Consider the following 23,550-nt stretch of genomic DNA (forward strand, 5'->3'; position numbering starts at 1 on the left):
TGGCCCAAAGCTCTCCCAGTCACGTGGCTTAATGGGGACGGGTTTGTGTGATGAGATAGTCTTCAAAGGTAATTTAAGTGCCTACAGAACACTGTAGGAATCCTTGAAGAGTGTGTACTTTCCTAGTAAACTCAACCTTGGGGCAGACTGCTCACTTGGTGTTAAAGATGCATATGCATTTTTAACTCTCTCATTTTATTTTCATTTTTTGTTTCGTTTTAAGTGTCTGGACAAAGTAAACTTTGCTCTTGGTCAAGAGGGTGCACTTGGAAGAGCGAACCCACAGATGGGAAGTGCGCTGGCTTTTGTATGTCATTTCTTAAAGTCAGCACTGATGGAGTTTATGAGACAAGCCATGTTTTATCATTTATTTTAGTGGAAACATATCAAGAAAACCTAACTGCGTCTATTGTAGAAGTGTACATTTCATACTATTCAATAGTCTTCTGAGTTTGGGCTAAGGAAATGAAACTGGTTTCTGAAAAATGACAAGAGAAAGGAAAAGGGGGGGAATCAGTGAGGAAAGGGGAAGAGAGGGGGAAAAGAAAGGAAGAGAAAGGGTGGGGGCAGGGAGGGAAAAGGAAAATGAGGGGCAGGAGGAAGGAGAGGGGGGAGGAAGGGAAATATGGAGAGCAGGTGCTATTTCCTGATGCACTCTCCAGTTCTCATGGGAAAGATCACTGCTGACAACTGCTGGCTGTGGCTTCTGCATCTTCTGTTTAGCTCGCTGGGCGTGGCTTTCTGTGTCTTCTTCTCAGCTCCCTTGCGTTGCTCTCTCCTTCAGGAAGATGGGAAATAGAAGAGCTGAAGGAAGACCAGGTCCCCGGCGACCGAGGCCTGGTTCTGAAGTCTAAAGCAAAGCACCACGCAATATCTGCCGTCCTCGAAAAGCCCTTTATTTTCTCCGATAAACCCTTGATAGTTCAGTAAGTGTTAAGACTTTACCTTGATTTAGTTTGGTATCATTTGGTATCTGAATATGTGTAGGTTTTGGTGCTGTGTACAAAAGAAGAAATTCCCACATTTCCCTTTCCAGGTTCTTACACAAATGCACACATACATAGCCACACCCTGGGCTTTGGGGGCAAACAGCTTGGTGGTAAACTACACATCACATGTCTTACGTGCACAATTCTGTCACCATATAGTTCGGTGAAGTCACCTCTTCTACCTTAGCTTTTCTCGTCCGCTGCTGATAAGATGGTCACCTCAGGACATTCAGAAAAGAACCACAAACATGGCCAGTTTACAGTTCTGTTCGTGCCTACCCACTCAAAGAAGCAGACTGAGTGTACAGGAACCGTGTCTGCAGGTGGGGGTCTTTCAAGCAGGGAGCTCTCAGACACCTCCCATGTGGTCTGCCTGAGCACTGCCCCAGGTCAGGTAGAAGTGCCCAGCCTTCTCTCACCTGTAGGGCTGTGGAGTCAAAAATGAAGCTCATAAAAGAAAGACTTGTGTATGTGCTACCAGCAAGTTACTTTGTGTCAGAAACTGCTGCAAGTTAAGGTGTCGTCCTACAGAAATAGCAGTAGTGCCCGCCAGGCCTCTAGGCGCTCAATTCTCTGCCCGCCCAGTGAACAGCATCCCTTCCTGGGATTAGCCCTACTCTAGATGAATCCATTTCAGTGGCTATTCAATACAAAGTAAAGACAAGGAGGGTTTCCTTGTCATCTGAACTAATTAAAATAGCATTACAAATACTCAGTGGAACCACTATCCACATTGGTATTATTTATTACTAATTAGGATTTGGTCTGATTTTTGTTTTGCTGATAATTTCTTTATTTTTCCTTTTTCCGGTCTGTGGTATGTGGAGGTGGCAGGGGTCGGGGCATTGAGTGCAATTGTATTTGTGTATAGATGTGGAGGCATGTGTGTGTGTGTGTATACTTGTGCAGGCCTGAGGTTGATGCTGTGTGTGTGTATGTGTGTGTCTGTGTATACATGTGGAAGCCCAAGGTTGTTGGTGTGTGTGTGTGTGTGTGTGTGTGTGTGTGTATACATGTGGAAGCCCAAGGTTGTTGTGTGTGTGTGTGTGTGTGTGTGTGTGTGTATACATGTGGAAGCCCAAGGTTGTTGGTGTGTGTGTGTGTGTATGTGTGTGTCTGTGTATACATGTGGAAGCCCAAGGTTGTTGGTGTGTGTGTGTGTGTGTGTGTGTGTGTGTGTATACTTGTGCAGGCCTGAGGTTGATGCTGTGTGTGTGTGTGTGTGTGTGTGTGTGTGTGTGTACTTGTGCAGGCCTGAGGTTGATGCTCTGTGTGTGTGTGTGTGTGTGTGTGTGTGTGTGTGTGTGTGTGTGTGTGTGTGCACTTGTGTAGGCCTGAGGTTGATGCTAGGCAGGCCGGGCCAGCACTGTATGAGCTGAGCACCTTTTTAGGGTAATTCATTGATGAGGGTTTCTTGTCAGTTACCTAAGCTGAGCTGGGGTTGTGAAGGCTGTGTGTGGGCTTCTGTGGTTAACAGGTCAGTGCTCACAGCGTTAATTGGCATTGTTGGAAACCTCCTACTGGCTTTCTCCATTTTGTGAAGCCCTTTGGATTCTAAGTTGGTCTTGGATTGAGAGACGGGATGCTGGATGTTTGTACCCCAACCCTTCCTGAGGCTGTCTCAGGTCTCCATTTGTATCCCTATTGTGTCTCTAGTAAAACCCACACTCTCCTTCAAAAACTCCAAAAAATTAGCAGTTTTTTTCTGTTTTGTTTTGGTTTGTCTTAAATTTCTCTCAGGTCTGAAATCACCTAGAATTACCTATTGCTCTGAAATTTGAAAAGTTTGATTGACCAAGTGGCTCTCAAAGTGTTGTAGGTTTTAGAGCATTTCAGATTTCAGACTGGGGAAACCCAGTTCATGTATGGGTCTCAAAGAAGACATTAGCCATGAAAAATTTTAAGAAGTCCCACATATAAAGAACATGTGTAGCTTTAATATTGTTTTCCCCAAGTATGCTAGACCATGTAAGTTAGTTTTTCCCATTAACTGTTTCCTAGTATGTTGTAGTAGATGATACTCCTGAGAAATCCGAGTTACCACAGATGGTGCCAATGCCTGGTTTCCTGTTGGCTTAGTGTTTAGCAGCAGTCTCCTTATGTGATGAGAGACGTTTCCCTGGCCTCCATCCACTGTGTATGATTTATACTAGCAAGTTAATGTTTGCCTTGCTGGTGGGCTTGTTTCCAATGACCCTGGGGGGTGAAGGCAGGCAGGCCTTAGCTTGTGCTGGGGAAACCTCTGCCTCTGACCCCCAGCTCCATTTGTACTTTTCATTTTTCGACAAGGCCTCGCCAAGTTGCCCCTGCTGACCTTCCCTTCAGGGTCCTCCTGCCTCAGCCTCCCAAGTACCTGAGATTACAGCCTCTGCAGGCAGGCCCTGCAGAAGTGGTGTTGAGAAAGTTTGCAGGGTAAGAAATGGACAGTGACTGCACCTAAGCATGATGGGACAGCAAAGCCGTGCTCTGTCTATACAGCCAGCTTGTGGGGCTCCTCCTGGAGGACCCTTCACCCTTAAGTCACCTGGGACACAGTGATGTCTTTTCAGAACTGAAGCCGCACCCGACATTGTGCTGTGTTCTTCAAAGATGTGAGCCCCATGAGGAAACTGTCAAGTTGTGTTTTAAGTGAAACTTATGCTTTGGGGAAACGAATACATGCTCCTTTATTTTAAAACTGTTTTTTAAAATTGTTTTTGCTAAGTTCCGTAACAGAATGTGACATTTTTGAGCCTTCATTTCACTATCATCAAAATCACCTTGCATTCTGTAAGCAGGTGAGGACCGCGCCCCGCATCATAGGTGAGCAAGCAGAACCAGTGCCTATTAAATGGTTTGTGCTCACACAGGACATGAGTGGGGCAGCTGGAAAGGTCAAGGCGCAGTTTGGGCTTTCCCACGTCAGCGTCTGAGCCTGGAGCCCTCTGTGGACAGTGTGGGAAGGAGCCAAGGCAGGAATCGCCCCAGGCTTGCAAACTATGCAGAATCACTCAGTCTTTCTTCCTCTCAGTCTGTCTTCCTCTCAGTCTGTCTTCCTCTCAGTCTTTCTTCCTCTCAGTCTGTCTTCCTCTCAGTCTTTCTTCCTCTCAGTCTTTCTTCCTCTCAGTCTGTCTTCCTCTCAGTCTTTCTTCCTCTCAGTCTTTCTTCCTCTCAGTCTGTCTTCCTCTCAGTCTTTCTTCCTCTCAGTCTTTCTTCCTCTCAGTCTTTTTTCCTCAGTCTTCCTTCCTCTCAGTCTGTCTTCCTCCCAGTCTTTCTTCCTCTCAGTCTGTCTTCCTCTCAGTCTTTCTTCTTCTCAGTCTGTCTTCCTCTCAGTCTTTCTTCCTCTCAGTCTTTTTTCCTCAGTCTTTCTTCCTCTCAGTCTGTCTTCCTCTCAGTCTGTCTTCCTCAGTCTTTCTTCCTCTCAGTCTGTCTTCCTCTCAGTCTTTCTTCCTCTCAGTCTTTTTTCCTCAGTCTTTCTTCCTCTCAGTCTGTCTTCCTCTCAGTCTGTCTTCCTCTCAGTCTGTCTTCCTCTCAGTCTGTCTTCCTCTCAGTCTTTCTTCCTCTCAGTCTTTCTTCCTCTCAGTCTGTCTTCCTCCCAGTCTTTCTTCCTCTCAGTCTGTCTTCCTCTCAGTCTTTCTTCTTCTCAGTCTGTCTTCCTCTCAGTCTTTCTTCCTCTCAGTCTTTTTTCCTCAGTCTTCCTTCCTCTCAGTCTGTCTTCCTCCCAGTCTTTCTTCCTCTCAGTCTGTCTTCCTCCCAGTCTTTCTTCCTCTCAGTCTGTCTTCCTCTCAGTCTGTCTTCCTCAGTCTTTCTTCCTCTCAGTCTTTCTTCCTCTCAGTCTGTCTTCCTCTCAGTCTTTTTTCCTCAGTCTTTCTTCCTCTCAGTCTGTCTTCCTCTCAGTCTTTCTTCCTCTCAGTCTTTCTTCCTCTCAGTCTGTCTTCCTCTCAGTCTGTCTTCCTCTCAGTCTTTCTTCCTCTCAGTCTGTCTTCCTCTCAGTCTGTCTTCCTCTCAGTCTTTCTTCCTCTCAGTCTGTCTTCCTCTCAGTCTTTCTTCCTCTCAGTCTTTTTTCCTCAGTCTTTCTTCCTCTCAGTCTGTCTTCCTCTCAGTCTGTCTTCCTCTCAGTCTTTCTTCCTCTCAGTCTTTTTTCCTCAGTCTTTCTTCCTCTCAGTCTGTCTTCCTCAGTCTTTCTTCCTCTCAGTCTTTCTTCCTCTCAGTCTGTCTTCCTCTCAGTCTTTCTTCCTCTCAGTCTTTTTTCCTCAGTCTTTCTTCCTCTCAGTCTGTCTTCCTCTCAGTCTTTCTTCCTCTCAGTCTGTCTTCCTCTCAGTCTTTCTTCCTCTCAGTCTTTCTTCCTCTCAGTCTGTCTTCCTCTCAGTCTGTCTTCCTCTCAGTCTTTCTTCCTCTCAGTCTGTCTTCCTCTCAGTCTTTCTTCCTCTCAGTCTTTCTTCCTCTCAGTCTGTCTTCCTCTCAGTCTGTCTTCCTCTCAGTATTTCTTCCTCTCAGTCTGTCTTCCTCTCAGTCTGTCTTCCTCTCAGTCTGTCTTCCTCTCAGTATTTCTTCCTCTCAGTCTTTCTTCCTCTCAGTCTTTCTTCCTCTCAGTCTTTTTTCCTCAGTCTTCCTTCCTCTCAGTCTGTCTTCCTCCCAGTCTTTCTTCCTCTCAGTCTTTCTTCCTCTCAGTCTTTCTTCCTCTCAGTCTGTCTTCCTCTCAGTCTGTCTTCCTCTCAGTCTTTCTTCCTCTCAGTCTGTCTTCCTCTCAGTCTGTCTTCCTCTCAGTCTTTCTTCCTCTCAGTCTGTCTTCCTCTCAGTCTTTCTTCCTCTCAGTCTGTCTTCCTCAGTCTTTCTTCCTCTCAGTCTTTCTTCCTCTCAGTCTTTCTTCCTCTCAGTCTGTCTTCCTCTCAGTCTGTCTTCCTCTCAGTCTTTCTTCCTCTCAGTCTTTCTTCCTCTCAGTCTTTCTTCCTCTCAGTCTGTCTTCCTCTCAGTCTTTCTTCCTCTCAGTCTTTTTTCCTCAGTCTGTCTTCCTCTCAGTCTGTCTTCCTCAGTCTTTCTTCCTCTCAGTCTGTCTTCCTCAGTCTTTCTTCCTCTCAGTCTTTCTTCCTCTCAGTCTGTCTTCCTCTCAGTCTGTCTTCCTCTCAGTCTTTCTTCCTCTCAGTCTGTCTTCCTCTCAGTCTGTCTTCCTCTCAGTCTTTCTTCCTCTCAGTCTGTCTTCCTCTCAGTCTTTCTTCCTCTCAGTCTGTCTTCCTCTCAGTCTTTCTTCCTCTCAGTCTTTTTTCCTCAGTCTTTCTTCCTCTCAGTCTGTCTTCCTCAGTCTTTCTTCCTCTCAGTCTTTTTTCCTCAGTCTTTCTTCCTCTCAGTCTGTCTTCCTCTCAGTCTTTCTTCCTCTCAGTCTGTCTTCCTCTCAGTATGTCTTCCTCTCAGTCTTTCTTCCTCTCAGTCTTTTTTCCTCAGTCTTTCTTCCTCTCAGTCTGTCTTCCTCTCAGTCTTTCTTCCTCTCAGTCTTTCTTCCTCTCAGTCTGTCTTCCTCTCAGTCTTTCTTCCTCTCAGTCTTTCTTCCTCTCAGTCTGTCTTCCTCTCAGTCTGTCTTCCTCTCAGTGTGTCTTCCTCTCAGTCTTTCTTCCTCTCAGTCTTTCTTCCTCTCAGTCTGTCTTCCTCTCAGTCTTTCTTCCTCCCACCCTGCCTTTCTTCTTCCTTTTTTTTTCTCCTTTTGATTCAGATGTGTACAGCAATTGGGCTTAAGTTGGCAGGTTGTATATGCTTTTCTATTTTTCATCTTCTCCCTGAAGTCACTCATTAAATAACCAGCATTGCATATGGTTTCTTTATTTTTTATCTTTCTGTTTCATCTCATGTAACAAAACCTTTTTGTCCATTTTTTTTTACTGTTTTTCACTTAGCAACCACTTTATGGCTTTTGTTTTATCACATATGATTCACTAATTTATCGAACAGCTAAGCTTTTCCCTTATTATTTTAGGAATACTATACCTTTAAAAACAACCTAAAACAAAAAAATTGGCTGAGACTTCCAGTATGTTGTAAGTCTGTGAGAGACTTAGCTGTCACACTTGACAGTGGAAGTTTCCCTTCCTCGTGTCTATTTTGGTGTGAACTATCCCATGTTATTGACTGAAAATCTGCAACCTCTTTAGAGAAATTTAATTTAATAAATTCAAAGTATTGAGCATGGTTTTGTGTAGCTGAGTTAAAATAAAAATTAGTGCTGGGTTCTGAATCTCCAACATTAACCTCCATTTCTGAGAACCCTGTTGTAGCTCAGAACATGCAGAGCATGGAGGCTGGGGATTGACTCATTCAGAGAGTATTTCCCCAGATTGTATGGGGTCCTGGGTTGCAGTTTTAGTTTAAAAATCTTTTTATTCTTCCCATAATACTTTGGTTGGGAAAATATGTTTGTCTCTAGTTGGTTGTAATTATTTTTAAATACTTTCATATTTTAATGTCATGACTTGTAGCATTAGAGGGGCATCTTTGCTTACTTCCTATAAGTTTTGGATATTCTTTTTAAGAACAAGCTTGGTGGTAATATAAAGTAATTGTGCTTAAAGGAATTGAGAGTAATTGGTTATACTTTAAAGAGTAACGTATTTATCAGCAGTGTGGTTCTTTTTCCCTCCGTTTAGATATGAAGTAAATTTTCAAGATGGTATTGATTGTGGAGGTGCATACATTAAGCTCCTAGCTGACACTGGTGATTTGATTCTGGTATGACATTTTAATCTCTAAGAACACCTTGCTAAAGTCAGTAAGTATTTTAAGGAGTGCTTGACAACAAACTAAAAAGTTCATTTTCAACTGAAAAAAAATACCTATGTCTTTTTCCAACATGAGTGTACATGGTTTTTACAGTTTGCCTTCAAGGTTCATAACATGGCTGCATTACTTGATGAAGACAACAATCCTATGCTCTTTAGTAACACAAATAACTGTGCCCGTAAGAGAATAGAAGTGACAGGTGCTTAGAGAGACTACTGATGAGATGTCAAATTGAAGTTCTTCACAAGTTTGTTCAGAGAAGCAAAGTAAAAGTGACCCGAAGCCCGCATTTAAAAACTGGGCTGTTTCAAGTGTCGCCGACACACAGAAGAAACTGGAGTGGCTTCATAGTTTTGCTAGGTTGGGGACATTGCTTGTAGCATTCTGCAGAAGGAAAGGTCACAGTGGAAGCCCTGCCAGGGTCTGGCGATAGCAGAAGTGAAGAGACATCGGGTGTTGTTGAGATGGCTTTGCTGTGGACAGGCTGGGAGGTGGGCATCAGAGGTTATCCTCTACACTCTGGCTTTAGGATCAGGCAAAAGAGAGGCCATTTAGGACGTAGTTACCGAAGACATTGTAGACCTGGTGGGTCTCAGTGGCAGGGTGGCAAAAACGTAATTGCCTTGGATTCCTCTAAGGACTTTATTGGACCCAGTGATCCTCAGAGAACCCTGCTAAGGTAGGAGCTGTCCTCCCCACACTCGAGATGTGGGTGGCTCAGAAACTCACTCAGCCACACACACGCTTGGTCCCGCGTCAGTGGCAGCGTTGGAGCTGCAGTATCTGAGCTCAGAAGTATGTGCCGGAGGAATAGATCCCACAAGGAATGAAATGGGGAGTTCCTCTCTTCCTTGAGCACATTTTACTATGAGTCATTCTCTGGTTTCCCCCGAACAGTGGTAATGAGCAGTCACTTTAGTCTAAGGTCATAAGCGTGCTTCATTTCCTATGAACTCCTCGTACGTGTTTGCATGAAGCACGGAGCTTGTTCTGATGCTCAGGCACGAGTCCCTCCTGCACCTTCAGGAGGGAAGCAGCGTGTGCTTTTCTAAACTAACAACAGATGACTTGAGAGCCAAAATTTTCACTCTGCTGTATCCTTTATTGTCATTTGTGTTAATTTCCTCAATAAGTTGGCATTTAATGTGGTTTGTGAGTGCCACCCACTGGACAGAGCAGAGTCACAGACCACGGTGTGACTCTGGACTAACTAGACTATCTTCTCTCTTTGAAGGAAAACTTTTATGATAAAACATCCTATACCGTCATGTTTGGACCAGACAAGTGTGGAGAAGATTATAAACTTCATTTCATCTTCAGACACAAACATCCCAAAACTGGAGTTTTTGAAGAAAAGCATGCCAAACCTCCAGATGTTGATCTGAAAGAGTTCTTTACAGACAGGAAGACTCACCTCTATACCCTTGGTACACCACTCATTCATTCATTAATTCATTCATTCATTCATTCATGCAAAGAACTTGTCGACCATGGAGTTGCTGAGGGCTTGTGCTTTTGGGCGAGAACAGATGTCTCTACCTTTAAGAAGTTTACCTTTGGGGGAGACAGGCTGTGCCAAATAATAACACAGGGAGAAAATAAAGTGCCCAATGGGGGCAAGGGGGTCTCAGAAGAGAAATGGAAGTAACATAGTGATGCAACTTTGTTGAGTGGGGTTTATGTAGAAAAATATGTGTTTGTAGGAAACCCAATTTTAAGGGTGATACATACTGGGTCAGGAACTCTCAAGTGGTTCAATAACAGCTTGACTTCTTTGTAATATACTTGCAACCTTTTAGGTTTGAAGGTTTTGTTTTAGTATAAGGAAGACTGGGTTATATTCTGTACCTGTAAAGAGGGACACTGAGGTCATGAGTCCCTAGCAGGATTCCCTAGTTGTGGAGTAGTTTTACCTGTGGAAATAATGGAAATTTTTATAATTTAAAAATGAGTTTAAGACAAATTTTGTCTTTATTTTAAAAAGTATTGTAGCTAGTGATTTCAGCAAGTTTTGATTCAATACACTGGTTTTTCCTGGTTAGGAGAAAATTATATCCATAAAGTTCAGGTCATTTTAGTATTTTAGAAGATTATCTTTGCAATGTCTGTCTGAATACTAACTATAAAGTATTGAAATTGTTCTTTAGTGATGAATCCAGATGATACATTTGAAATATTCATTGATCAGAAAGTTGTGAACCAAGGGAGTTTGCTAGAGGATGTGGTCCCACCTATCAATCCACCGAGAGAAATTGATGATCCCAGCGATACGAAGCCCGATGAGTGGGATGACAGAGCCAAAATCCCCGACCCCACTGCAGTCAAGCCAGAGGACTGGTAAGCCAAGAGCCCAGCCACCAGCCTGGCCTGACCCAGGGTGCGTCAGTGACGTTTACAGCCAACGGAACTCTTTTAACAGCGTGCTGTTGGCTTTGATGATTTAGCATGGAATAATTTTCAGAAATGGATGCTGCATTTTTCTCTTTTTCTAATTTAAAATTTTCTTTAATATTTTTACTTTGTTGCCTTTTCCCATCATGTGTTCATTTTTATGTTAGCAGTTCTATGGGAAGACCCAGGACTTTGAAACATCAAGTCTTTCATTTTCATTCCTGGCTTGTTGTTCACACGTGTGTGGTATTCTCTATAGGTGCAGATTGGGTGTTTGTTTGGTTGTTTGGCTGTTTTTGTTTGTTTGATCATTTGTTTAATAATGACTTGGCTTTAGGTTGCCTTACTGTCAGCATCTTAAGAGCCTTTGTGAAACTCGTGATATCATCACACTGAAGCATTGGCTATCTTTACTAGCCGTGTATTTGTGTAGTTTCCATTTGGGGGAACTGAAGGTTTTCCTTAACTGAAACGCATTTAGTTGACGAGTCCCCACGGGTTGAGATTGGGTGGTATCCATGCCAGTGTATCTCTCTTTCTACTGAGCTCTTCTTTGTCCTTCAGATAAGTTCTGTGATTTCTATCATAAAGACCATAGTTTTTTTCTTGCTGGCTGCATGACCCTCAATGAAGGTTTGCTAAGTAGATTATATTTCTTTTTGTATTTAACCACTGTGTTAGGCTGTGCTATATAACAATATCCCCAGACTTATAGGCAAAGATAACACATGCCGAGTGGGTCAAGGCAGGGATGTCGAGGTGGCCTGGCAGAAGGACTCTGAGAGGCTGTCATAGCCAGCTAAAGTGCCCGATCCCAGGAGGTTTCCACTCGTCCCTACCTGACCTCTCTTCAGGGGTGTTCATGGCATCTTATATCACACGTTAGAAGTAGTGATCTAAGAAAGGGAGACAGCACTCCTGAAATTGCCACGATATTTTACAACTGGGTCTAGAACCAGCATGCTGCCACCTGCTGTCCCAGCTGGAAGGAGACTTCACCAAGGTGTGCACACAGATCCTACGAGTTAAGAAAATGTCCTTTGATTCCTAGGAGAGTATAAATTGACTTTACACACTTGTTGAAATGACTGTCCTCTCCCTGTGTTCTTAGTTCAGTGAATTATAGTGACTGATGTCTGATGCTGACTGACAGTCCACCTGCCCCTCACTTCTTATGTCTTTTGCTGGGTTCTACTTACATTTTTTCAGATACACTGATGTATAAATTTTGTGCTGCTGAGTTCATTTGCAGTACATAGTTCAGTGGGCTCTGACGGACACACAGATATCAGCAGCATTTTCATCTTCCCAGGAGGACCTCACGTTCTGCACCCTGATGAGGTTTCCGTTTCTGTACCTTGGCAAATGGATTTGTAGGAGCTGGCTTTCTCCATCGCCTCCTGAGCCTGCCCTGTGTTGGTGCCTTCGTCAGTAGCGGGTGTACTGTGCTAGGACTGTGTCATCATTGGTTCACCCATGCACAAATGGAAAACTGCAGGATTTTCCAGTTTAGTGTAATTGGAAGTAAATGCATGGTAGGATTTTGGATGGGCATAAATTTCCTCTGTCGAGGGTAAATGCCTTGGAATGGATTTGCTGGGCTGTTGAGGAAGTGTGCCGACTGACGGGAAGCAGCCAACCTCCCGAGGCCCAAGCTCTTTTGCGTCCCCACCAGCCTCATGCAAGGGTTCCAGCACTTTCCATTTAGAGCATTTTATCCCCATTTTTCTTTTCTTCTTGGACGTTCTAAAAGGTTTGCAGTGGACTCCTACTCTTTTAACTCACATTTCCCTACTCTCACTGAGTATCTGGTCTTTTTACTACCGTTTATATAATTTCCTTGCTGAAATATCATTTTAAGTTTGTCAAATATTTTAGAAATTTCTTATTACTTTATATTGTGTGCTTGCGTGTGTGTGTGTGTGTGTGTGTATGTGTGTGTGTGTGTGTGTGTGTGTGTGTGCTGAGCCCACAATGCCTGTGTGAAAGTCAGGACATTCCCAGCTAGTTACTTCTCTCCTTCCGCTATGCAGATCTTAGGGGTTCCATGCAGGCCGCCATGTTTGGCAGCAATCACCTTTACCCATTGAGCCATCTGGTGGTCTTAAAGTGGGTTTTTCACAGGCAGCATGCACTTGCTTCTTTCATCTCTGCTGTAAGTGAGTTCTCCCAGCTGCTACATGTCTGAAAATGTGTTTAAATCAGTATAGTTTTTGAAGGATGTTTTTACTTACAGCTAAGCACTGTTGGGCGGCTGTCTCTGCGAAGGCATCGCTTTCCTTGAGGCTTGTGGTTTGTAATGGCGGACCGATAAATCCTACCTAGTGTGTCATTTATTTTCAATTTTAAAGTTTTTTTTCCCACATTACCAGTTTTCAGCTATTTGGTTTTGCTGCATTCTGATATGGATTTCTTTTTCCTCATGATTGTGTTCTTCCCAGTTCTTTGTGCTTCTTAGTGGATATGCCATTGATATGGTCTGTAGACTGTGCCGTTGGTGCGGTGGGTAGATTATTATGCCATTGGTGTGGTGTGTAAATTATACTGCTGGTGTGGTGTGTAGACTGTTGGGTTGGTGTGGGGTGTAGACTGTTGGGTTGGTGTGGGGTGTGGACTGTGCCATTGGTGTGGGGTGTAGACTGTTGGGTTGGTGTGGGGTGTAGACTGTTGCGTTGGTGTGGGGTGTGGACTGTGCCATTGGTGTGGGGTGTGGACTGTGCCATTGGTGTGGGGTGTGGACTATGCCATTGGTGTGGGGTGTGGATTGTGCTGTTGGCGTGGGGTGTAGACTGTTGGGTTGGTGTGGAGTGTAGACTGTGCTGTTGGTGTGGGGTGTGGATTGTGCCATTGGCGTGGGTTGTGGAGGGCTGGGTTGGTGTGGAGTGTAGACTGTGCTGTTGGTGTGGGGTGTGGACTGTTGGGTTGGTGTGGGGTGTAGACTGTTGGGTTGGTGTGGGGTGTAGACTGTGCTGTTGGCGTGGGATGTGGACTGTTGGGTTGGTGTGGGGTGTGGATTGTGCTGTTGGCGTGGGGTGTAGACTGTTGGGTTGGTGTGGGGTGTAGACTGTTGGGTTGGTGTGGGGTGCAGACTGTGCTGTTGGCGTGGGTTGTGGACTGTTGGGTTGGTGTGGGGTGTAGACTGTGCTGTTGGCGTGGGGTGTGGACTGTTGGGTTGGTGTGTAGACTGTTGGGTTGGTGTGGGGTGTAGACTGTTGGGTTGGTGTGGGGTGTGGACTGTGCCGTTGGTGTGGGGGGTAGACTGTTGGGTTGGTGTGGGGTGTGGACTGTTGGGTTGGTGTGGGGTGTAGACTGTTGCGTTGGTGTGGGGTGTAGACTGTGCTGTTGGTGTGGGGTGTGGACTGTTGGGTTGGTGTGGGGTGTAGACTGTAGGGTTGGTGTGGGGTGTAGACTGTAGGGTTGGTGTGGGGTGTAGACTGTTGCGTTGGTGTGGGGTGTAGACTGTGCCGTTGGTGTGGGGTGTAGACTGTGCCGTTGGCGTGGGGTGTGGACTGGCCACGACTTCATTGAGAACCTGGCAGCTTCATGTGCGTTTGTGTCATTGCTATTGTCTCACTGTTTTCTCTGTCTTTATGTGAAGCCATCCCCATTTCCTCAGTCACTTGTTTGTAAACACTGGTGTGGCCGCTTGTCCAGAGTATGGGGTCTTGTTCTCAAGAAAAGCCAACAAGTCAACTCCTGCTGACTTGTAGAGATACTGACTGTGGTGGGGATGCCTCTCCTCTCGGGCAAACTGCTTACAGAGCACAGTAGCAGCAACCTGCTTTAAAGGAGCCATGTGATGTGTCTGTACTGTCAGAGACAGCAGTGCGCCCCAATGCAAACCCACTCTGCTTCAGATTTGTAGACTCAGAAAGAGGATGTTGCACTTGAGGTTCATGTGGGAAGCCATGAATGAGTTAGGACGTCAAGATGTCCACTTTCCACAGAGGTGATGTCTCAGCCATTCTCCTCCTACTCACCATGCTCAGGCTCCTCAGGGGTTTCTTGCTAAGTCCCTGTTACTTCTTAAATTAAAATATTAGAATTAAGTATGGAGAATTTGTATTTTTAAAATGTTGTATGACATAAATTAGAAAAATCATAAACATACGGTTATCATATGGCAAAGGAACAACCACAGACAGGTGTTAGGGCCAGGCATGGTGCTGGAAACCTACAACTCAGCACTGGGAACTGTGAGCAGGAGTGTCAGGGTGCCCTAATCCTGGCTACATAGAAAATGAATGAATGAATAAATAAATAAATAATAGTAGCCCTATATTTAAAAATACATGAGGCTGGTGAGATGGCTCATGGGGCAAAGGCGCCTGCCAGTGAGCCTGATGGGCGCTCAGGGTTCTACCCCTGGAGCCCACGTGGAAGAGAGAGCCAACTTCTGCATTTGTCCTCTGACCCGTGGCTAAGAGCACATGCGCATACATATGCATATGTGTTTGCACACACACAGGGAAATAATAAATAAATGGGAACCTTTTAAACCCTGAGAAAGTAGAAAGGGAAAATATCAGATTTTTATAGTATATAGCTAGCAAAGGGCTAATCGCTTAATGTGAAGGAAGTAAGCTACCGAAGGAGACATGAATGGTTTGGGTGTGCACTGTGCCTGGCTTGGATGGAGACACCTAAGTCCTAGTTACCGGGGCAGGCTCTCCTGTCTGTGTTGGATGGAGACACCTAAGTCCTAGCTACCGGGGCAGGCTCTCCTGTCTGTGTTGGATGGAGACACCTAAGTCCTAGCTACCGGGGCAGGCTCTCCTGTCTGTGTTCCCCTCAGCAGCTCCTGCCTCACTTGAGCTATCACCAGGGTTGCCCACTGAGCTCTGCTTCCAGCCTTCTCCGATCTTTCTAGCCCGAGTCTCCAGACGTTTCCATGCTATTCCCACATAAAAAGTAAAAGTGAACCACACGGTCAGGTTTGGTCATGAAAATGACCACATTCCTTGGTACCAGTTTCTGTGTTAGATTTCCTTCACTGAGACAGAAAACCCCCACTTAAGAAGAACGAATTGGGCTCAGTTTCAGACGGTTCATCCGTAAGCACTTGGCTCTGTCGTTGTTGGTGGGTCTGTCGTCAGGACACCTTGGAAAGGGGCATGTTATATAAAAAACAAAACAAAACAAAACTGGGAATGTTGTGGCAGCCTGGGAACAGGGGAATCAATTTATAACAGAATCCTCTGTTTGAAATTCATTAAGCTAGAAATCGGAAAATGGATTCATTCACTCATAAAACCAAAGCCCTCATCATCCAGTCACCTCATTCTGAATTTGGCTACACTGGGGACCAAGCCTTCAACACATAAAAATCAAGCCATATCAGCAGGCATTCAGTACATCATTTTTGCTGACTGAGTTTGAATGATCAAAGCAAGACTCAGCATGCTATGCATGCAATGCTATTATTTATACTAAAAGAAAAGTGTGTGCACATGTGTACATGGATCACAAGACCACATATGACAAGCAAATGAAGTGTGTGTGTGTGTGTGTGTGTGTGTGTGTGTGTGTATGTGGGTGTGGGTGTGTGGGTATGTTGGGGGTATATGGTGTCCTTAGTAGGCACACAAACCAAATGATAGGACTTGCTGCAGAACCTCCTGGACATTTTGACATATGTATTTAAGAACTTCCTAAAACAGTAAATACACTGTAATAATGCATTTACAGGGATGAAAATGAACCTGCCCAAATAGAAGACTCAAGTGCTGTTAAACCTGATGGCTGGCTTGATGATGAGCCAAAATTTATCCCCAATCCTAATGCTCAGAAACCTGATGATTGGTAAGCATTCTTCAATTCCAGGAAAGGTGCCAAGTTTATTCTCACTATCTATGAATTTTTATTGCGTCCTGCAAAGAATGGAGGCTAATATATTACCTCTGCCCCAATAACTTCAGGAATGATGACATGGATGGAGAATGGGAGGCACCACACATGCCTAATCCAGCCTGCCAAATTGGATGTGGCGAGTGGAAACCTCCCATGATAGATAACCCAAAATACAAAGGAGTCTGGAAACCGCCAATGATCAATAATCCTAGCTACCAGGTAATAATCACTGCCTTGGTTCCGTAGGCAGATTGAGTTGCTTTCTCTATTAGCTTTTAGAAGTTCGACTTGCAATCTATGAAGTAAAAAAAAGTCAACTAATTTAGGCTAGGTAAAAAGGGCGCATCTAGGGAGAGTTCATGGACCTCACTGGGAGGGGGGAGTAGCATAGATTTTACAGATTGACTGGGGGTGGATGGAGATGGGAGCTGGGGAATCAGGTTGTGGGGGAGGTGGTGCAGAGGAAGAAAATGCAGGGAGAGACTGCTGGAATTAGGGGATACTGGAGGAAGGGCTGAAAACCTAGTGAAGTGGAAACTTCCTAGAATGCATGAGAGTGATCCTAACAAGGACTCCTAGTAATGGGGACAGAGTCTTAAATGGCCATCTCTTGTGTCCAGGCAACACTTCCAGTGGTGGGACTAAGCTACATTCAATTGAGTTGTTGGCCAAGGGGAATATGGAAATTTCCAGACAAAGGGTTGCTCTCCAAAAAATGAGAGGGGGCATTGCTGGAGACATCAAAACTCATTGAGCACGGAAAAGTGGAGCTGGCGCTCACACGGAGCCTTCGCCCCTGCATTCTAGTCCTCTTGGTCTAGATGGGGAGATGTACTCTGCATGCTGCTGAAAGAGAAACAAAGATACCAACCCAGCCGTAAAACATTTCACCTGCAATCTGTCTTTTGGCAAAATACGCTAGGGCAGTGGTGGCACAGTGTGGGAGTAGCCAATCAATGTCTGATTTGACTTAAGGCCCACTCCACGAGAAGAAACTCCTACCCGATACACTTGGGTAACCAAGAGCCAGAGACTAGATAGCCCAGAGACCTACAGTAAAACCAACACTACTGCTCTTTAAAAATAAAATTAAGTATCAATGTAAAAAAGAGAAAGGCACACGTCTTTAATCCCAGCACTTGAGAGGTAGAGAAAGGTGGATGTCTGTGAGTTCAAAGCCAGCCTTATCTGTCACATAGTGAGTTTCAGGACAGTCAAGCTGCCAGGCTATGTAGAGAAACCCTGTGTCATTTTATATATTTCTTCTTCCCAAAAGTCAGTTGATTCTTACCTTGAAACAAAGTAAATAAATGAGTTCTCATGGAGAGAACTCATGTTGTCCATTTCAATAATTAGTGTCTGTGTTTCATGAACTCCTTATTTATTTAACATTGTCAAAATTCAGAATTTTTAGGCTGTCAGACATTTTGGGGTGATCTGGCTTTGCTTTCATTAGTCATTTAACCCTCACTGTTCAAACGAGTTTATACTAATTCTTCACTGTAATCTTTCTTCATAGTGTTTATTACAAAGTGTGCGTGCGTGCGTGTGTGTGTGTGCTCATGGGTGTATGTCAGAGAGACTGCCCTTCACCTTACTGTTTTTGAGACAGTGCCTGTCACTGAACCTGAAGCTTTCTGGTTCAAGTAGCCGCCAGTGAAGCCCCGGCTGGGTGGCCGTGTTCCCACCTCCTCAGGCCTAGCATTACAGGCCTGTGTTACAGTACCAGCGTCGAAGTGCTGGGGACTGAACTCGGGCCCTCAGACCTCCACAGGGGCAATCACTTTACCCACTGAGCCATCTCCCTGTGTTCCTTTTTACTTGTTTAATGGAATCACTCCATCTAAAATCTTCCCCGTTTGTTGTTTCTTGCAGGGAATCTGGAGCCCTCAGAAAATCCCAAACCCAGATTATTTTGAGGATGACCACCCATTCCTTCTGACTTCTTTCAGTGCTCTGGGCTTAGAGCTTTGGTCCATGACTCCCAACATCTACTTCGATAATTTTATCATCTGTTCAGAAAAGGAGGTGGCAGATCGCTGGGCTGCAGATGGCTGGGGACTGAAGATAATAGTGGCAAATGCTAATGAGGTGTGATGGTGACCATGGGTGGGAGTCATGGGACCCCAGTCCCGGCTGTGGGGTGTGCACAGATGCAGTAATTCCTAATGAGGGATGATGGTGACCATGGGTGGCAGTCATGGGACCCCAGTCCCGGCTGTGGGGTGTGCACAGATGCAGTAATTCCTAATGAGGGGTGATGGTGACCATGGGTGGCAGTCATGGGACCCCAGTCCCAGCTGTGGGGTGTACACACATGCAGTAATTCCTAATGAGGGGTGATGGTGACCATGGGTGGCAGTCATGGGACCCCAGTCCCGGCTGTGGGTGTGCACAGATGCAGTAATTCCTAAATGCCAGGGACTGGAAAGCATTTTACAGACAGACTATTTGGCTTTTTTGCAGACTATATGGTAAACTCAGCATGAGGATGCTATGATCTCATTTCATTCATTGAATTATGATAGCTTTAATGGGATCCAAAGCCTACTTGTGATTTATAGCATTAAGAAATACTCCTTTGTGTTTTTATGTTGACAGTGCAAGCCTAAGTTTTAACAATAACCTGCATGCATTTCAAATATTTTCACTCTAAATTCAGTATTATCGTTTGTCTCAACTGCAGGCCTGTGGGCTCTGGTGAGCTGGCTGTGAGCCTCCAGACAGTAGCTCTACTTCCCACTTCACCACGGGGCTCTGGGCTAACAGATGCAGGCCACTGAACCCAGAGTTTTGTGTGGTGCCAGCAATGGACCTGCACGTTAGGCACCTTTACCTGCATCAGATTTTATGTTGCTAAAATAAAATTCATGCTCAACGACCACTTATGAAACTGTTTATATAAAAAGAAAAACAATAGCCCCTGGGTGATTTTACTAGGAAGTTCTTTAAATAATATGTTGATAATATATTCTGTCATTTAAAGAACTTCCTAGTAAAAGTATCTCATTTTGATGTGCGTGTGTGTGTGTGTGTGTGTGTGTGTGTGTGTGTGTGTGTGGTGAATGGTGTGTGGTGTGTTGGTGTGTATGGGGTGTGAGGATAGTGTGTGTAATATATGTGCAGTGTCTATGGTGTATGTGTGAGTGTAGTGGTATGGGGGATGTGTGGTGTGTGTGTGTGTAGTGTGTATGGAGTGGGTATATGTAGTGTGTGTAGTGCATGTGTGTGGTGTGTATTGGATGTATGTGTGAGATGAGTAGTATAAAGTGTACTTAATCCGTATTTCCCGTGGCAGTTGGTAAGTGTCTTGTGCTGATCTCTCGCAGCCCGGTGTCCTCAGACAGCTGACGACAGCTGCAGAGGAGCGACCATGGCTCTGGCTCATGTACCTTGTGATGGCTGGGTTGCCCATCGCGTTACTTACTTCATTTTGTTGGCCAAGAAAAGTAAAGGTAAAGAAAACACACGTTTTTCAACTTTGTTTTCCAGACTTGCTTGTGTTCCAGAATAAAACTGTGAAATGAATTAAATGTAAATGCAATGAATTCAGTTTCCTGTAAGATTTACTGAGAGTCTATTATGTACCTTGTCAGTTAGTGCAAAAAAAATGGCAGATAAACGTTACAATGAAGTGGACGCGTGTTGTCCCTTTCAATACTTAGTGTCTGTGCACTAAAAATATAAAATAAAATAAAATAAAAATAGTGCTTTGCTTTTAGTAAAAACAGCTTTTGTTAAATTTCCACAGAAAAAATATGAAGACATGGGTCCTAAGACAACCGACATATGCAAACCGCAGACCAAGGCGGCTCTGGAACAAGGGGTCGAGGAGGAGAAGGCCCCTGAGAAGCCCGAAGATTTGGAAGAGGAGAAAAAGCTAAGCGACAGTGACGTAGTCATCGCTGAAAAGGGTGAGGCTGTGCTGGCGACTTGTGACAGTGCCGTCCTGCCAGCACTGACCGAGAACTGCCATCTCTGCCCTTTTCTGCCCTGTTCGGTGTCTGGTGTGCACTTGTGAACTGCCAGAAACGCAGAAAGGCGTGACGTGGGCAATGTGGATTTCAGTCTCCTGAGAGGGGCAGCCCTGTGTCCTGAGGCCACAGCTGAGGGTAGACATGGGCTGCTGTTTACACACACTTCTGTGACAAGACATGCCCTCACCCCATTGGGGCCCCCACAGCACCCCAAGGTTCCCCCGAGTCTAGCGTGGTGAACCAGTGTGTGCCTGGGGTTTCTGAGCACGTGCGTACTCAAAGGCAGCATGCATGTGTGTGTCATGGAGCACATGTAGAAGGCAGAGGGCAACTTGCTGGACTAAGTTCTTTAAAAAGAACGTGTGTGGGGGGATGCATGTGTATGTGTCATGTGTCTAAATTCTTTAGGTTGTAAGTCCTCCGAGTATGTGTAACTTACTAGTGCTTTGTATTGGTGCTTCTGTCTACTTTAGAGGATATTCAAAAATAACTAATTTATAAATATCAAAAGGGCTTTATTTTAGAAGGCAGTTTCCCATTTCCCACTGTTCCACACTATATGTGGCAGGAAGGGTGACATGTGCCACCTTCCATTTCCTCCACCCTAATTTTTGGTAAAGTGAGTTTTTTTTACTCTATATAGCTCTCAAGGCTCTCTCTCTCTCTCTCTCTCTCTCTCCCTCTCTCTCCCTCTCTCTCCCTCTCTCTCCGTCTCTCTCTGGTGTGTGGTGGTATCCTCCTTCTCTTGGTCATTGTCCTCCTCCCTGTCTTTTCATAATGACAGTGACACAGTTGGAGATCTGTCTAAAGAGAAACCACAGGAGAATCAGAGAATGAAAAGGCAAATGGCAATACAGGCTGGAGCATGCAGAGGTTTCCTTAGGTGAAGGTGTGTCACTGAGATGTGACTACAGGAAGCTGAGAACTATTTGGGCTTTGTATATTATATAATCATAATTTTAGGAACTTGCCCTTTGCTTCAAAATTGATTTATTTATAAGTATAAAATAGCATTTACAATGAGCTAGTATTTTTTCGGTTTTGAAGGATAGAAGTTATCAATTGTGGCATTTAAATTAATCTCCCTTAATTGTTCTTGATACTTTTCAGTAGCAGAATCCTAACTTGTGTGGTCTCTGCCTTTAATAAAATCTGTGTTCCAGAAGAGGAAGTTGCTGAGCCAGAAGAGAAGAGCGAAGAAGAAGGGGAAACCATAGAAGGCCAGGAAGAAGTGAGCAAGTTGAATAAGTCTGCATCAGAGGACGAGGTAAGCCTCGATCCAGGGACAAGCTTCCACCATGCTTCCCTTGTTTCCTTGAGTAAGCGCTCCATGGCACTCTCAGACAAACAGATGGAGGAGGCAGAGGAGTAGAGGCGCACTGAGCCACACACAGGGTGAAGGCAGACTGCGCTGACAGAAATCAGCCAACTCCAGTGTGAAGACACACAGAGGTCCCTGAGTGTCTAAATGAGGGCCTCCTCCTGCTCAAGTCTGTTGTCTCAATCCACGCTCCAGTCAGTAAGGCGAATTATTTTTGAATGGCATAATTTGGTGAAATAACTTGGTGCTGCATGTGTAGCTGTGAAGTGACTTTAGCTGCATGTCTCCATGCATGCCTTTGGTTAAAGTTTGCTTTTAGGGACAAACACATTCTAAAAGGTAGAGACAACTGTCAAGATATTTCGGTTTTTCCTCTCTTCTAATTTTCCTAGAGGCTTTCATTCCAGAAGTTCTGTAATAGTAAAGCCAGCTCAGTAGTCATTACTCAGGGAAATGGTGGGATGAGCTGTGGGACTCACACAACTGTTTCCTAGGAGACTGAGACCCATGTTCCGAGACACAAACAGCCTGCTACAGGGAGGGCAGTAGTGGGCTTTGCCACAGGCTGATTCGATGCATAGGGCTATTTTGAAGATGTCATCAGACCAGCTGTAAATAAGTAAGACATCACAGCAGCTTCGTGAGGTGCAGGCGTCAGGTAACACAGCATTGGACAGGTAGAGCACGGAGTTTAAAGAATGAGAAATAAGCCTACTGCACCAACTCAGTTAAGTTTCCATGACAGGGAGCATTCCTCTGTCCGTTGTTTTCCAGATGAAAGAAGCCGATGAGAGCACAGGCTCTGGAGATGCACCAGTGAAGTCATTACGCAAGAGGAGGGTACGGAAGGACTGAAGCGTGACAAGTCTTTATTGCAAATCCCCGAGAGAGAAAGACCTGGCACTTTAGTGTGCCCAGAAGGACAGTGACCCCATCTGCGCAAATTCTTTCTAAATATCTAGCAATGTTACTCTTTCAGATACTTCTTTCTTTCTGTCTTTTGGGGGGGAAGTAACTTTGAAATTAACTGCTCTTTGAATTTAGAATAAAAGGAAAGTGGCATATTACATGAGATCCAAGAGATTAATATCCTTAGAAGTTACAGTTTTTATAGTTGGAAGATAGTTTTGGTTTTGTAGAGCAAAATAGCATGCAGTCATCACACCTGCTATTGGAAAAATCAGCTCTTGGACGTTCCACTTAAATGGATACAGGTTAGTTTTATAATAAAATTGGAGTCTGTTCTGTTGTACAGACTGAAGGTCACCGAGTCTGTGTGTGATCGTTTGATGCCATCAGTACTTTAAAGTGTTGTGTGACCCATACTTACTTGTCTGTGTCACACCATAGTTAGGGTCACTTCACTGAGAGATTCCTTACAGAGGTGCTGGGCTGACAGGCCTGTCAGCTGTGCCACTCATGCAATCACTGGGTAGTATTCAAGCACACTCCACATGTGAGCACAAGATAATGGCTTGTCAAAACCAAATAATGTATAGGATTCTTTTCAAGCTTTCATAGCCGCTTCTTGCCCAAATGGCTTGCCTCATTCATGAAACTGTGTGCACACACTACTCTTGAAAATAAAATGTAAATATTTTTCTCATTTAATTTTTTGTTTGTTTTTCAAGAAAGGGTTTCTCTGTGTAGTCCTTGCTGTCCTGGAACTTGCTCAGTAGACCAGGCTGGTCTCAAACTCAGAGATCCGCTTGCCTCTGCCTCCTGAGTGCTGGGATTAAAGGCGTGTGTCACCACTGCTAGACATTTTTTTCTCATTTAAATTATACCCTCTATATGGATCATTTCTGGGGAGACATCATTTATTAATGGTTAAATCCAATTCTTCAACTCTGTCTTTTCACCATGATTTTCTGCTAACAAGGACACGTGTATTCTGAGTCTGTTGTCACCCTCACAGCTGCATCTGGAGTTCCCAAACAAGCTACCTTTTCAGCAGAGTTGTTCCACTTAAAATGTTTTACTGAGGAACGTTTTACACTTAAGTGACATGTGTCAGCCCTTTGGAAGGCCATTCGCATCTACGGGAAGACCAGAGTATGACTTTAATACTGAGTCCCTGTGGGTTTGTTTTGTGGACCTGCGTACCCCATCTTTTGACAGCTCCCTTGCAAAGGTGTGCTCAGAACCCACACACTAGAAACACACCCAAGCTTCACCTCCCTAGAGGAGACTGAGCGGAGCCAGTGAGATTGTTTGCATTTTTCAGTGTTGTGAAAGGGGAGTGACTTTTCCCCATGGCTATGCTCATGTTCATAAG

The 23,550-nt window shown here is 44.7% G+C and overlaps 1 protein-coding gene across 3 annotated transcripts in view; it reads left to right on the forward strand.

Annotated features, from left to right (window-relative positions):
• Positions 1–22,883, forward strand: part of Clgn (calmegin) — a 32,746-nt gene extending 9,863 nt beyond the window's left edge. For all 3 annotated transcript variants that reach the window (XM_013118859.3, XM_013118860.3, XM_040734843.1), the window contains exons 5-15: positions 785–926; positions 7,601–7,682; positions 8,968–9,160; positions 9,881–10,070; positions 15,813–15,926; positions 16,043–16,193; positions 17,850–18,065; positions 19,304–19,429; positions 19,726–19,888; positions 21,115–21,218; positions 22,047–22,883. In XM_013118859.3, coding sequence (XP_012974313.1) covers positions 785–926; positions 7,601–7,682; positions 8,968–9,160; positions 9,881–10,070; positions 15,813–15,926; positions 16,043–16,193; positions 17,850–18,065; positions 19,304–19,429; positions 19,726–19,888; positions 21,115–21,218; positions 22,047–22,127 — 1,562 coding nt within the window. In that variant the 3' untranslated portion in view covers positions 22,128–22,883. The remainder of the gene's footprint in view (positions 1–784; positions 927–7,600; positions 7,683–8,967; positions 9,161–9,880; positions 10,071–15,812; positions 15,927–16,042; positions 16,194–17,849; positions 18,066–19,303; positions 19,430–19,725; positions 19,889–21,114; positions 21,219–22,046) is intronic.
• Positions 22,884–23,550: the final 667 nt, after the last annotated feature.

Source organism: Mesocricetus auratus, unplaced genomic scaffold (genome assembly GCF_017639785.1).
Source record: "Mesocricetus auratus isolate SY011 unplaced genomic scaffold, BCM_Maur_2.0 Super-Scaffold_100041, whole genome shotgun sequence".
NCBI lineage: Eukaryota > Metazoa > Chordata > Mammalia > Rodentia > Cricetidae > Mesocricetus > Mesocricetus auratus.